Source organism: Tupaia chinensis, unplaced genomic scaffold (genome assembly GCF_000334495.1).
Source record: "Tupaia chinensis unplaced genomic scaffold, TupChi_1.0 Scaffold000366_1, whole genome shotgun sequence".
Classification (NCBI taxonomy): domain Eukaryota; kingdom Metazoa; phylum Chordata; class Mammalia; order Scandentia; family Tupaiidae; genus Tupaia; species Tupaia belangeri.
In genome coordinates this window covers 3,773,662-3,786,015 of record NW_006159863.1, presented here as the reverse complement: position 1 = coordinate 3,786,015, position 12,354 = coordinate 3,773,662, and the positions used below count along the sequence as shown (strand labels likewise).

General features: G+C 41.4%; 1 protein-coding gene across 4 annotated transcripts in view; it reads left to right on the top strand.

Annotated features, from left to right (window-relative positions):
* Positions 1 to 12,354, top strand: part of DOCK5 (dedicator of cytokinesis 5) — a gene marked incomplete at its 3' end in the record, with an annotated part of 171,854 nt that overhangs the window by 85,107 nt on the left and 74,393 nt on the right. For all 4 annotated transcript variants that reach the window (XM_014589651.1, XM_027773738.1, XM_014589650.1 and 1 more), the window contains 7 exon segments: positions 1,344 to 1,441; positions 1,670 to 1,759; positions 3,384 to 3,484; positions 5,726 to 5,860; positions 8,650 to 8,761; positions 9,596 to 9,666; positions 10,566 to 10,672. In XM_014589651.1, the coding sequence (XP_014445137.1) occupies positions 1,344 to 1,441; positions 1,670 to 1,759; positions 3,384 to 3,484; positions 5,726 to 5,860; positions 8,650 to 8,761; positions 9,596 to 9,666; positions 10,566 to 10,672 (714 nt within the window).

The window sequence follows — 12,354 nt, the reverse complement described above, 5'->3', positions numbered from 1 at the left end:
CCGGGATGCGAACCGCGGTAGACTACATGGGAGTCCAGCGACATAGCCATAACGCTAACAGCTGGTTCCCTCCATTTAATATTTTTATGAATCTTAAATTTTTTAAGTATTTAAGAAATATATATGCTTGCATTTTAATTAGGTCGTCTGAAAAGTCTTGATGCAGTTTTGCATAGAAAAACCTAGAAAAATACATCATCACTTTTCCAGTGACCCTGTCCTTTTATGTTGATGGAATCATCCGTGGGAATTCCCTGTAACATGCCTTTGCACTGAGCATTACAGAAAATTTGGACCTTGACTTCTTACACATTGCTAATGGGAATATAAATTAGGACAATGGCTCTATCTTTCTTTTAATTATTATTTAACCTTATTTGTTATTCTTTTTTTAGTAGATCAGTGAGAGAGAGAGAGAGAAAAAGGGAAAGTGAAAAAGGCAGCTGCTAGGTCCGAGACTCAGACTATGGTCAGCCCTGTGGGAGTCCAGTTGCCTCAACCACCACATCACCTGTCAGTCCCCAGTGGTTTTATCTAATATGGTTGAAAATGGTTATTCCCGATAACCACAACTCTGAAGGAGGCAGAATGATAAGAGTAGCAAGGACATAGCGTTTGGAATCGGATAAATGTGTAATTAAGTCCCGTTTCTTCCATTCCTTAGCAATTGTGTGACCTAAGGCAAATAATTTAAGTCCGTAAATCCTGAGTTTATTCATCTGAAAGATAGAAAAAGATAAAATCTTCTGTACCGTGCAGTCGTGAGGTCGAAATGAGTTATTGTCTGTGTTTTTCTTTCCCTCTAAATCTACTCAGACATGGATAATGAAAAATGAAAGTGAGGCAACAAATTAAAGGCAGGAAGGTTACATGAGAGTGCTTTTTAGGTTTTATGTTTATGATGTCATTACTTGAGAAACGTGAGTTCCAGTCGGATACTATTTCATGTTGTCGTACATTAGTGGTTAATTTTTTTCCTCTTTTAGAAAGAAAGAGAGCTGAAGGTTTTCTCTGACTTAGCTAGGAGATAGTAAATTTAAATTTAGCTAGGAGATAGTAAATTTAGAGCAGTTCTCTTTTCTACTATTTTTTAAATTAATTATTTAATATTATTTTTAATTTGATTAGGAAGAGACAGGGTAGGGGGAGGCGAGAAAGCAAGCCTTCAGGTCTGAGACTCACTCCTGTCCACCATGTGAGAGTCCAGTGTGCTAACTACCACACCACCTGCTGGCCCAGAGCAGTTCTCTTTTCTAGGGAATTCTGTAGCCATGTTCTGAATTGGTCTGGACTGTTCCTCCTAATTGATGTCTAATGTTATGGTTTGTGGTCATTCTTTCCAGTCGACCTATTAGGTTTGTTAAATTGGCGTTCCAACTCCCAGAACATTAAACACCACCTAAAGAAGTTAATGGAGGTGGATGGAGGAGAGATTGTTAAGGTATGTTTATATATTCATAATTATAAATATACCTGCTCTGTCATTAGTTCGACATTTGGAACTGAGCCAGTCACTATAAATATAAACTGTACCTACATTACAAATCAAGTGTGCAATATATGAGAGATACTATATTTAAACCCATTCCACTGAACCTTCATTGTCCTCAAATTTCTGCCATATGAAACTAAACGAACACACTAAAATAACCTCTCTGTTTTTCTTCAGTTTTTGCAAGATACACTAGATGCACTTTTTAACATAATGATGGAGATGTCAGACAATGAGACATACGACTTCCTTGTGTTTGATGCACTGGTAAGCAGTTAAACACATCAACTAGCGTTTATTTTTGCAATTCTGTAGTTTCTGTATTTCACTATTATAAGCAATTGACAACTGGCCTGGGTAAATATTTATATATATCTCTGTGATTATTTCTTTAATTATTTTTTAAGAATTATCTACTTAATTTTATTTATTATTATTTTTAATTTGCTATAGGGTATGTGTACTCACTAGAGAGAGAGAGAGAAAAAGTAAAAAAACAAGCCTTGACCTCTGAGACTCGAACCACAGTCAGCCACGTGGGAGTCCAGTGCTTTAACCACCACACACCACTGGACCCCCTGATTATTTCTTTCAGTGAAAGTCCTAGAAGTAAAAATTAAAAACAGATTACTTAAATTTCAGGTCTTTATTTCCATGTTTCCTATTAAATCGTTTTTATATGCTTTCTTGTTTCTCTTTAGGGAGAACAAGTTGCTTTTTTATGTTAGAAATTAGGAACCACTTTAAGTTCCTTTACCATTGTCTATTGTAAATCAGGAGATAATGCTAACAAAAAGATCATTGTGTGTTGTATGTGTACGTGCTTAAGTATGTGCATTTACATGGTCATGAGTTCACAAGTCAGAGATGAATCTTAGCCTTATTAGGTAAAGAATATGAACTAAAAAAATGACTGAATTTGTCATGCAAAGTCCTTAAAATGGAAAACCCACTGACCCCAAACAAGAACTGAAGTCGGGATAGAGATTCGTGCTATTAGAATCAGAGGAGACCAGGAGTGACGGTGGAGAGGAGGAACCTGACATTTCCAAACCGAGCATCATGTTCTTATTGTTGGGGTGAAAGTTCAGGGCAGGGTTTTACCCGAATATTCCAGCCAAGGAGAAAGGTAGACTGCAGTTTTAGGTGAGGAACTAGCTGGAGAAACCAATATGCTCAAGAGCGGTCAGAGTATTAAAACTGAGAATGTAAGCTAAAGAGAGGAAATGCCAGCTCGCTGAGGTCAAACCCAGTTGGGCATAGAGGAAGGAAGGACTGTGGCTGTGCGTACTGTGGGATGAGGTCTGCAGATGATCCTCTAGGACAGAGCAGCTGAGAGTAGGCATATGTGGAAGTCTAAGTCCCTCGTCCTCTGCACTCCTCCATCCTAGGCAGTTACACTGTGGTTTTTATAGATTATGTGCCAGATGGCAATGAGGTCACAGTCTAGGGGGCACTGGAAGACAGACCTCTGGCAAAGTTCAGTTATTGGGGTACTTGTTTTGTACTCAGGAGCACAATGTCATGGGCTGTCTCACTAGCCATACCCCCTTTCCATAACCTTCTCCTCCTTTGCATTCTCTTCCCTATCTTGTGTGACCTGGGTACCGACTGCCCTCGCATTGAGATGGTAAGTTCCCTGAGGCCAGGCATGCTGGTTTTTATTGGTTTCTTCCTGGCCTTTTGCACAGTGTCTGACCTATGTTAGTCTATTTATATGAAATAAATATAAACCCCAAGACTTTACTTTAGCTCTGGAACGGTCGAGTGGGAATGCTTAGAAAAATGATCAGGACAGAAAACAAGGCACCCAAATGCTAAAATCCCAGCTTATTGACAGGATGCCTTGGGGCTGTGCTGTGCTGCTATTTATATGTTTCACCTTTGGCAGGTATTTATTATTTCACTGATAGGAGACATCAAGTTCCAGCATTTTAATCCTGTCCTGGAAACCTACATTTACAAGCACTTCAGTGCCACTTTGGCATACGTGTAAGTATGACTCAAGGGAGCTTTGTGTGGTCGGATTATTGGATTTGTCTTCTCATGGAGAAACAAGAGAGTCCTGTGTCCAGTAAATGTGGCTTTGAATGTAGAACTTTGTCTTAAGCTTCGTGGTGGAAAGAGGGAACCATTTTAGTATTCTAATCCTGAAAAAGGTGTCAAGTTCAAGCTCTTCCATATGGGAAGGCACAGAAGAGATAAGGCCAGAAATCTTTAAGAATCAGAACATATAGAGAAGAGTGGAAGCCAGTTAGGAGCAAGTTTAAGACCAATGGCCAAATTTAGGATCGTAGAAGTTGGATGTTGTTGGGATTAGACTGAGGCACGTGACTAAACAGCAAATTAAGGAAAACAAATGCTCAACAAGGAGTGCTTTGTAGAATGTATTAGACTGTGCCAATCTAATAGGAAGTCATGATGTGTTGTTCTGTGCAAAAATGTGTCACAGACTGGGATCAGCAGGTGGCATAATCGTTACATTGTCCCATGTAGTTTACCATGGTTCGTGGCCCAGACCCAGAGGCTTAAAACACGCGGGGTGCATGTGCGTGCATGCCCAAAATCCCAAGAGGAGAATGGAGGAGAAGGAATTGCAGCGTGGCCATTCCTCCTGACGGGGAAGCAGTGATTTCTCACTTCTTATATCTCTGGCGAGTGCACATGCCCTAAAGCAAAAACCTCTCTTAAAAAAAAAAAAAAGTCTTGACTATCCCAACAACCTCATATTATTTAGCAGATAGAAAAAGATTAGATTTGTTTTTTTTTTTTTTTTTTTTTTTTTTCTGCGAGAGGGTATGGTCTCTGCCTTTTCTGTAGTGTAGCTTTCTGTCATTGGTTTATGCACCCCTGACTAAAGAGTGCAGCCAGTGTCTGCTGGCTGTCCCCGATGACCTAATAGTTATTGTGCAGAACAGTGGAACAAGTAGTGACAGAAAAATGGACAAAACTGAACTTTTGGACTGTGGCTTATGCCGGATTGTGTAGCTCGCTGCCAGCTGTGAGCTCAGATGGTTGATTCTCCGAGTCCTTTTTGAAATTAAACCAACACGAAGGTCCAAAGACAAAAGTTACAATAAGAGGGACCACATTGCACAGTCACCAGCTGACATGATTCTCACTGGATTTGGGAAGCACTGGGTATTGCAGCAAAAGGGTTCTTTCCACCCAGGAGTCTTACTTTCCAAGAGGGCAGCAGCTACAAGCGAGAAAGTCCTGTCACTTAATGGATCTTAATTACACCTGGCCAAATGCCACATGGGGGATGGTAATCTAGGTATTGGTCAGTTGGTCAATTCTACATGTTTCCCTTCGATTTTTGGTAAATCTAGGGATGCTCAGAGATCCCCAGAAAGAAAATTCAAAATATCATCAACCTCAAAAGTCCGAGGTAGCTCAAGATCATCCCTGGTCTAAGGATTGGAGGGAAGACACACACGAATCTAAAATCTCCCCAAAACTTTTTAACTGTTAAGATGCTCAGAATGTGAGTGTGCTAGAGTCAGACAGCCTTTTTCCTGCACTCAGTGAGGTTTTTGTCTGATTCCATATTCACTAATCCCAGAGGATTTAGGCAGAATAGAGGGAATTAGGTCTTTTTTATTATTATTATTTTAAGTCTTTGCCACAGGGCACACATGCACTGCTGGAGAGAGACAGAGGGAAAGTGAGAAATCACCCTCATTCCTTTTGGAGGGATAATCATGCCATGATCCCTTCTCCTCCATTCTTCTCTCGAGATTTGGGGCTCTCACATATCCATGCTTGCATGAGTTTCAAGCCGCTGGGTCCAGGACTTGAATTATGATCAGCCGTGTGGGAGTCCAGTGCCTTAATCACTTCACCACCTTCTGGCCCTCAGATTTCTTTTAAGGCCCTTCTTAGGCAGACATAGTCTCTCTTTCACAGGAGTATCTGGAATTGTCTGATTATATGTCGAAGATCAAAATATCCTCATGATTTGGATCTCTTCCACTCTTTCATGTCTTAATATTTCCTTTTAATCTTACAAAGGCAAAGAAACCTAGCATTTCTAAGTGGAAGGGAAGTTCCAAATGTAGAGGCCAGATGAGGAAACTAAGTTACAGAGGAATTCAGTTTTCCGCCCAGGGCATCTTGCAGAAGACAAAATGAGAGTTATGACTTCTGCTTCCCAGCTGGTCAAGTTCCCTTACCCCAAACCTCAGTGCTATGTGGCCCATTGACTGCATTTTTCTTTCTCACCCTTTTAAGGAAACTCTCCAAGGTACTGAACTTTTATGTGGCTCATGCAGATGACTCCAGCAAGACAGAAATGCTTTTTGCAGCTTTGAAAGCCTTGAAGTACTTGTTTAGGTTCATCATCCAGTCTCGAGTGCTCTACTTGAGGTAATGAATGGTAGCTTAGTGTGATGTTTACATATTGCTGCTCTCTGTGTGGTTTCCCTTACCCCTCAGGCTTACATTCAGCTCTGTGAGCACCTGGGTCATGGAACTGCCAGATTTCAGGACTTTCAGGCTAAAAATGGAGGTAGGCTATGAGACCATTGGAGCAGATTCATGTGAAATCGTTTTGCACAGCAGGACTCTGGGGTGCAGGTGGCTTAATGCACAGCTTGCTGGAAGCCTGTTTGTGACAACAGCTCTAGAGAGGTCAGTTCCTGTGGCAGGATTGTATTCAGCATATCAAGTGACTTCATGACGATGTTGAGGGTCCAAATCTAGGACCAAGATCTATTGTTGGTAGTAGAGGGGGCTGGATGTTTGGGGAGATGTTCCCTGAGATGTGTGTCTTTGCATATACCGAGCTTACCTACCTAGTCAAACTAACCAATAGAGAGAGGATAATCCTCTGTGTGGATTTCTAACCTAACAGCTCCATCAAAAATTGAAGAAACCACCAAAGAGGAAGTACTTTTTCAGGGAATGCCCCAAACCCCAGTGACTTCCCTACCCTTTGAGTTTCCAAACTGTTAAAGTGTGTCTCTAAAGCAGAAAGAAAAGGGTTGTAGATTTCAGAATGTGTATTTTTTTAAAATAACTTTATATATTTTTAAAAAACATGAAAATTAAAAATAAGATGATTCATCCATGAAAAAAGTTTGTAACATATTGTACCAGTGTAAGCTTTATTGGTTAAAATCTCTCATAAATCAATTAGAGTGATAAGTAGCCTTAAAAAGAAGAAGCAGATCATTTACAAGAGAAAGATTCAGATAGTCAGTGAATTTTTCCTAAAAAGTTTTTATTCAGTATCAAAAGATACCACATTTACTTAGTAATAACCCGTCTAGAAATTTCTCAAATGGAAAATTAAAAAAATAAAATCTATCAGGAATGAAAAAATGAATGTTCAAGTGTGTCCATTCAGTCCTTTTAGATGTAAGGTATGTTAATGAGGGAAGATGATCATGATTCTTAAAAGATGAAACAAAGCTATTAAGCCTAAGGAAGCTATGATCCCATTTCAAAAGTAATATAGGTTGGGAACCAGCAGTTAGCGTAATGGCTATGTCGCTGGACTCCCACGTAGTCGACCGCGGTTCGTGTCCCGGACCCGGTGGCTTAAAACTCACGCCGGCCGCGTGTGCGTGCGTGCCCAAGATCCCGAGAGGAGAATGGAGGAGAAGGGATTGCGGCGTGACCATCCCCCCTGGGGAGTGATTTCTCACTTTCTGTCTCTATGTCTCTCTCTGTCTGTCTGGCGAGCGCACACGCCCTACAGTGAAATCTCTCCAAAAAAAAAAAAAAAGTAATATGGGTAGAAAGAAAGACTAGCTAGATTACACACGAAAATATTTACAGTATTGAAACCCTAGGTGTTAGGGTTACAATTTGCTTATTTATCTTATGATAGAGAGCACATGTGCTTACACACGAAAGAGAGAGAAATCACCCTGAACAGGGTCCCATCGTGCCAAGTACCCAAGTACCCTAGTTTCTTAGGATCTTGGGCACCTAGTATGTTTCCAGGCTGACCCTTGGATCCGAACCTGCTGTCGGCCGCGTGGCTTCCAGCACAGCAGTTCAACACACTACACTGAGCTTATTTTGTTCTTTATGTTTTTATTCTTTTTACATTTTAAATTCTGTTATTCATGTTATTTTATTTTACTGTTTCACCCTAACCTTTCATTTTCTGCTTCTCTCTTTCTCCCTCTCTTGTGCATATGTACACTCTTATCAAACACACACAAACACACATATGAGTTTGAGTGTTATTTAAATAAAATACTGAATTCCAGGCATCCCTGCTCCTAAGCAGTTTGTGGTGAAATTCCCACCAACTCCTAAGCACATGCACTGTTGTTGAGACTCGCATGTTCCTGGGAAACTGGCCAAACAGCCCTTGATTTCTACTTAGGAGAAAGGAACAACTCTTGAATTGACAGAGTGTATGAAGACCAGAGAGGGTTTAAGCAAGTGCATTTCAGTGAAGACTAAGGTATCTTGTGCACTGGGGGAGGCCCTCGTCAACATCAGCCTGAGCAGTTTAGTGAACAGAATAGAGGCCAGCCGGCTTTGTAGGCTGGGTTAGGTGGAGAAGAGTTGGGGAGGTTCCCTACCTGTTACCTGAGACCTCAGCTCAGACAGCCAGGGCTTGCTAAGTGAGACAGAACAATGAGGGTGAGACCCTGAAGGATGAGCGAAGGAGGAAAGGAGGAGGTCCACAGCAGGCTACGACAACCAGGATGTCAGAGGAGGTTGCTGGGAGCCCTCTGTTTATTGGACTTGCCACTAATGAGCTGAGGAGGGTGGGCATGCAGGGCTCACCTGCCACATCAGGCACAGAAGCTTCCTTCTGTTCTCTCTCCTTGCCAGAAAGCCCACAAACCCACTAGGGCAGAGGGCATCCCCAAGACCAGCCTTGCAGACAGCTTCAGAGGCATCTAAGCGTCTAGCTAATCACAGCTGACCGCCTGGAGAGCTCTGCTAGGCCTTGTACTTCCGATTCCTGCCCTCCAGGCTAGGTAGCAATACCCGCCCAGACACCAAGGCTGACCCCTAGTCCCCTTGAAACCTCATGGTCATGTCACATTTTAAATTGGTGGCCAGCATTGTCACTGAGCCTCCAGTCTTCTTTTTTTTTTTTTTTTAAGGCGACAAGGCAACACATCTGTTGTAAAATTATTTTGAAGGGTGGAAAATCCAACTGCTTTTTTCTTTTGCCCGTTAAGATTTTACGGCCAGAGCGAAGATGGAGATGAGTTTAATGATTCCATCCGCCAGCTATTTCTCGCTTTCAATACGCTGATGGACAGGCCTCTGGAGGAAGCCGTCAAAATCAAGGTCAGCATGGCATCCTCGTGGTGACTCTTTTAGGGTACTTGGGGAGGACATTCTGGGACAACGTATTGGGTCATCGGAAAAGTCATGACGTATGTTTCTATGTTTTTCTATGCAAAACTGCATCATGACTTTTCTGATGCTCCGATAGAACTGGCCGTGGTAGGAGACAAAGTGACTCGTGGTAGTACATAGCCAGCTTGTGTCCCTTCGTATGACTTACAGAGAGTACGGGGGAACCCGTGTTTTAACTTGTACAGATATTTGTATTTTCGAATGTCAGTTTGCCAAAGACAGGCCACCTTTTTAGATATGCCTCGAATGGTTGCTGTGATCTGTTTTGCCCCCGACTTCAGCAAACTGAAGTTTGCTAAACCCCTAATTCTGTTACGGGTGATAGCCTTTTGTCCTTAGTCACCCCTTCCATTCTTCCTAGAACACTCAAGTTACCATTATCTTCATCGCCATCAATTTTTTTTTAACATGACATACATAATTTCTGAAGACTCAAATGTGAACGTTATTATTTATCCTTATCTTTATGGCAACTCCATGAGGGAGACTTCAAGAATTTAACTCCCTCCTTAGACAGAAAAATGAGTTCTAAGTGGACAGTAGCCACTGGGGTTGAGAGCCAGAAGCTGCATCTCCGGCAATTTCAGAGCAGAGATTCCAGAGAGAGGGTACAGGACATAGCTTTCTTCTTCTCCACGAAGGCATCTGTGTCCAGTGCCTGAGTAGAGTTCCCAGTACAGCCTTCTTTTTCCTGAGATCAAGCAATAGATTCTGTATTTGTCTTACTTGGAAACTAATTTGCCTTCGATTTTTTTCTTACAGGGGGCAGCTTTGAAGTACCTTCCAAGCATAATTAATGATGTCAAGCTTGTGTTTGATCCTGGTGAGCTCAGGTAAATAGCAAAAAAGAAAAATGATCCTTGTTTTGTGGGACCAACCGATGGTGTAATGGTTATGTCGCTGGGCTCCCATGTAGTTGACCGCAGTTCGAGTCCTGGACCCAGTGGCTTAAAACTCACACCGGACGTATACATGTGCATGCCCCAAATCCTGAGAGCAGAAGGAATTGCAGCATGGCCATCCTCCTCCCAGAGAGGGTGATTTCTTGCTCTCTGTTTCTCTGCCTCTTTCTGTCTCCCTTGCAAGCGCACATACCCTGTAGCAAAAATCTCTGTTAAAGAAATTATATTTCTTAAAAAATAAAAGTAATAATAATAATTTCTTAACCTAGATAGAGAAGTAGCTCCCCTGCTTGGCCAGGGCCTGGAATATTTTGTGTGCTTTTACTTTTCTAACAAGGATTAACTGTACACCTTTTTGTACTCCGTTCTGTGGAAGATGTAAAAGAACACACAAAGCCTGCCTTGAGAAAAGTTTGTACTTTCTCTGGGGAATCAAGACATGCAGACAGCAAATTAACTACGAGAGAAAGTACATAATAATATGCTTCCAGCCCTATTCTGTACTGAATACAAAGTCAGACTGCAATCAACTTTGGAATGGAGTTAGCCAGGAAAGTCGTTTTGCAGAAGTTTCGTGTTGAGGCAGGTCTGGAAAGCGAAGGTGGACGTGGATGTACTTTGGTAGTTTCAGCAGAGTCTGTTCTAAAGCAGAGCCATCTAATGAGTGAGAATACAGCCCCTGTCACTTCTAAGAGGCAGACTCTCAGGTCATTTAGGAGTTTTCCAGGCAACCCTCTTTATACCGAAATGACCCACTGGAATAGCAAAGTTTAGAACAATGCCTTCAACTTGATGGAACAAAAACACTGACCCTGAGGTTTCTCTTTCAGTATGCTCTTCTGCAAATTCATTCAAAGCATTCCTGACAACCAGTTAGTTCGGCAGAAACTCAACTGCATGACCAAAATAGTAGAGAGCAGTCTTTTTCAGCAATCAGGTAAGTCTCCAGCAAAAATCACTGCTTAGTGAAATTCCAGCCTTAACTTCTGCAGCCAGCACTCACCTTTTTTTGGGTAAATGTCATTAAGGTCCTCACCAGTTTATTGATGCTTAAGTACCTTCTGTGAGGCCAGTTTATGGAGAACCTGATGTCAGTTCAGTATTTCCAGTAGTTCCTAAAAGAGTAAAATCATGTTCTTTAATTTTAAATTAGAGCAATCAGCAAGTAGTTCATTAATTAGATAATTTTGTCTTGAAAAGAAGAGCCTCCGAAAAGATAGTCATTTTAAAGAAATATGTCTTCTTTGACCTATACTTACGTGCATAACCTCAAAAACCATGGGGTGGGGTAGACAGTATAGTGGTATGTGACGTATTGCTTATACGAAGAGAAGCTGATACAGACACATCTCTTCTCAACCTGACATTCTTGATGTCACATTAGTAACTGGAGATTGACCTTGGTGGAAATATTTACACCACAAGAATTGGCAAACACTATAAATTAAGGCTTGTTTTTGTTTGTTTGTTTGTTTTTGCAGGAAGTCAGATTACCAGCCTACATCTTAGAGGGAGGAAAGTATGGAAGGAAGAAAGCTCTTATACTAAGAAAATACTTTTCACTTTGTAAATAGTCAAGCATGTAGCTACCAACTCTTAAATCACTATACTATTCCTGCTCCAAAGCTGATATGAGGAGGAAGACCAATACCTGGTCCTTCCCCCATAAACCTAGGACTTGCTAGAATGGAAGCTATGAGATCGTCTGGAATTACCACCAGGTCAGGGAGTCTCAGAGAGTAACCTCATGTTATGTGTATTATATTACCTGGGGGTCTGAAGACCAGCAGGACTCCTTAGGAATTGAAAAAGATGAGTGGGAGAACTGTTCTAGGCTTGCCCCTGGCTAATTATGGAACTTTGGACAAATGAGTGACCTTCTTCCAGGCTCAGCTTCCATTTCTGTGTAAGGAAAGACTCAAGCCAGGTCACAGAGGTAGACTCTTTTGGATCTGATATTTCCTGAGCTTGTTCTGAGATGTTTTGAGGACAGACTTGGAGGTAGAGTGATGCCTTAAAAATGCAAATGCGTGCTCTTAAGTAGAAAATAAATATTACTGAACTTCTTAAAAGTTTATGACAAACTCTGCCTCTAAGGATAAAGAAGGGGAAATTGAGAAAGATGGGATGTTTGAGCACAAGGGCAAGCATACTCTCAGTGGTTCTAATTAGAGGAGATACAAGCACTGTTTCCAGTCATTTCTGTAGTGTCCAGAGAACCTGGACTGACCATACTAATGTTTTTTAATATTGAAGATCTCACTAGGAAGATCTTCAATATACCACCAGCTGGCCCCACACCTTACCTTCTGTAGTCCATGTACAAAGACATAAGCAGAATGTGGATGACATTGAAATGTACTAGGAAAGCAGTATTTATAGAAGTCTTAGAGTAAACTTTGTCTATTGGGTGAGAGAAGGACTTTGAAAATGTGTATGACATGCTTAGTTTCATGAATTTCACACGACTTAGCTTTCATGTATCAGGTTGGCATTTTTTTTTGTTTGTTTGTTTTTGTTTTTTTTTTCTTTTTTTTGAGAGATTTTCACTGTAGGGCGCGTGCGCTTGCCAGACAGACAGAGAGAGACATAGAGACAGAAAGCGAGAAATCACCCCCC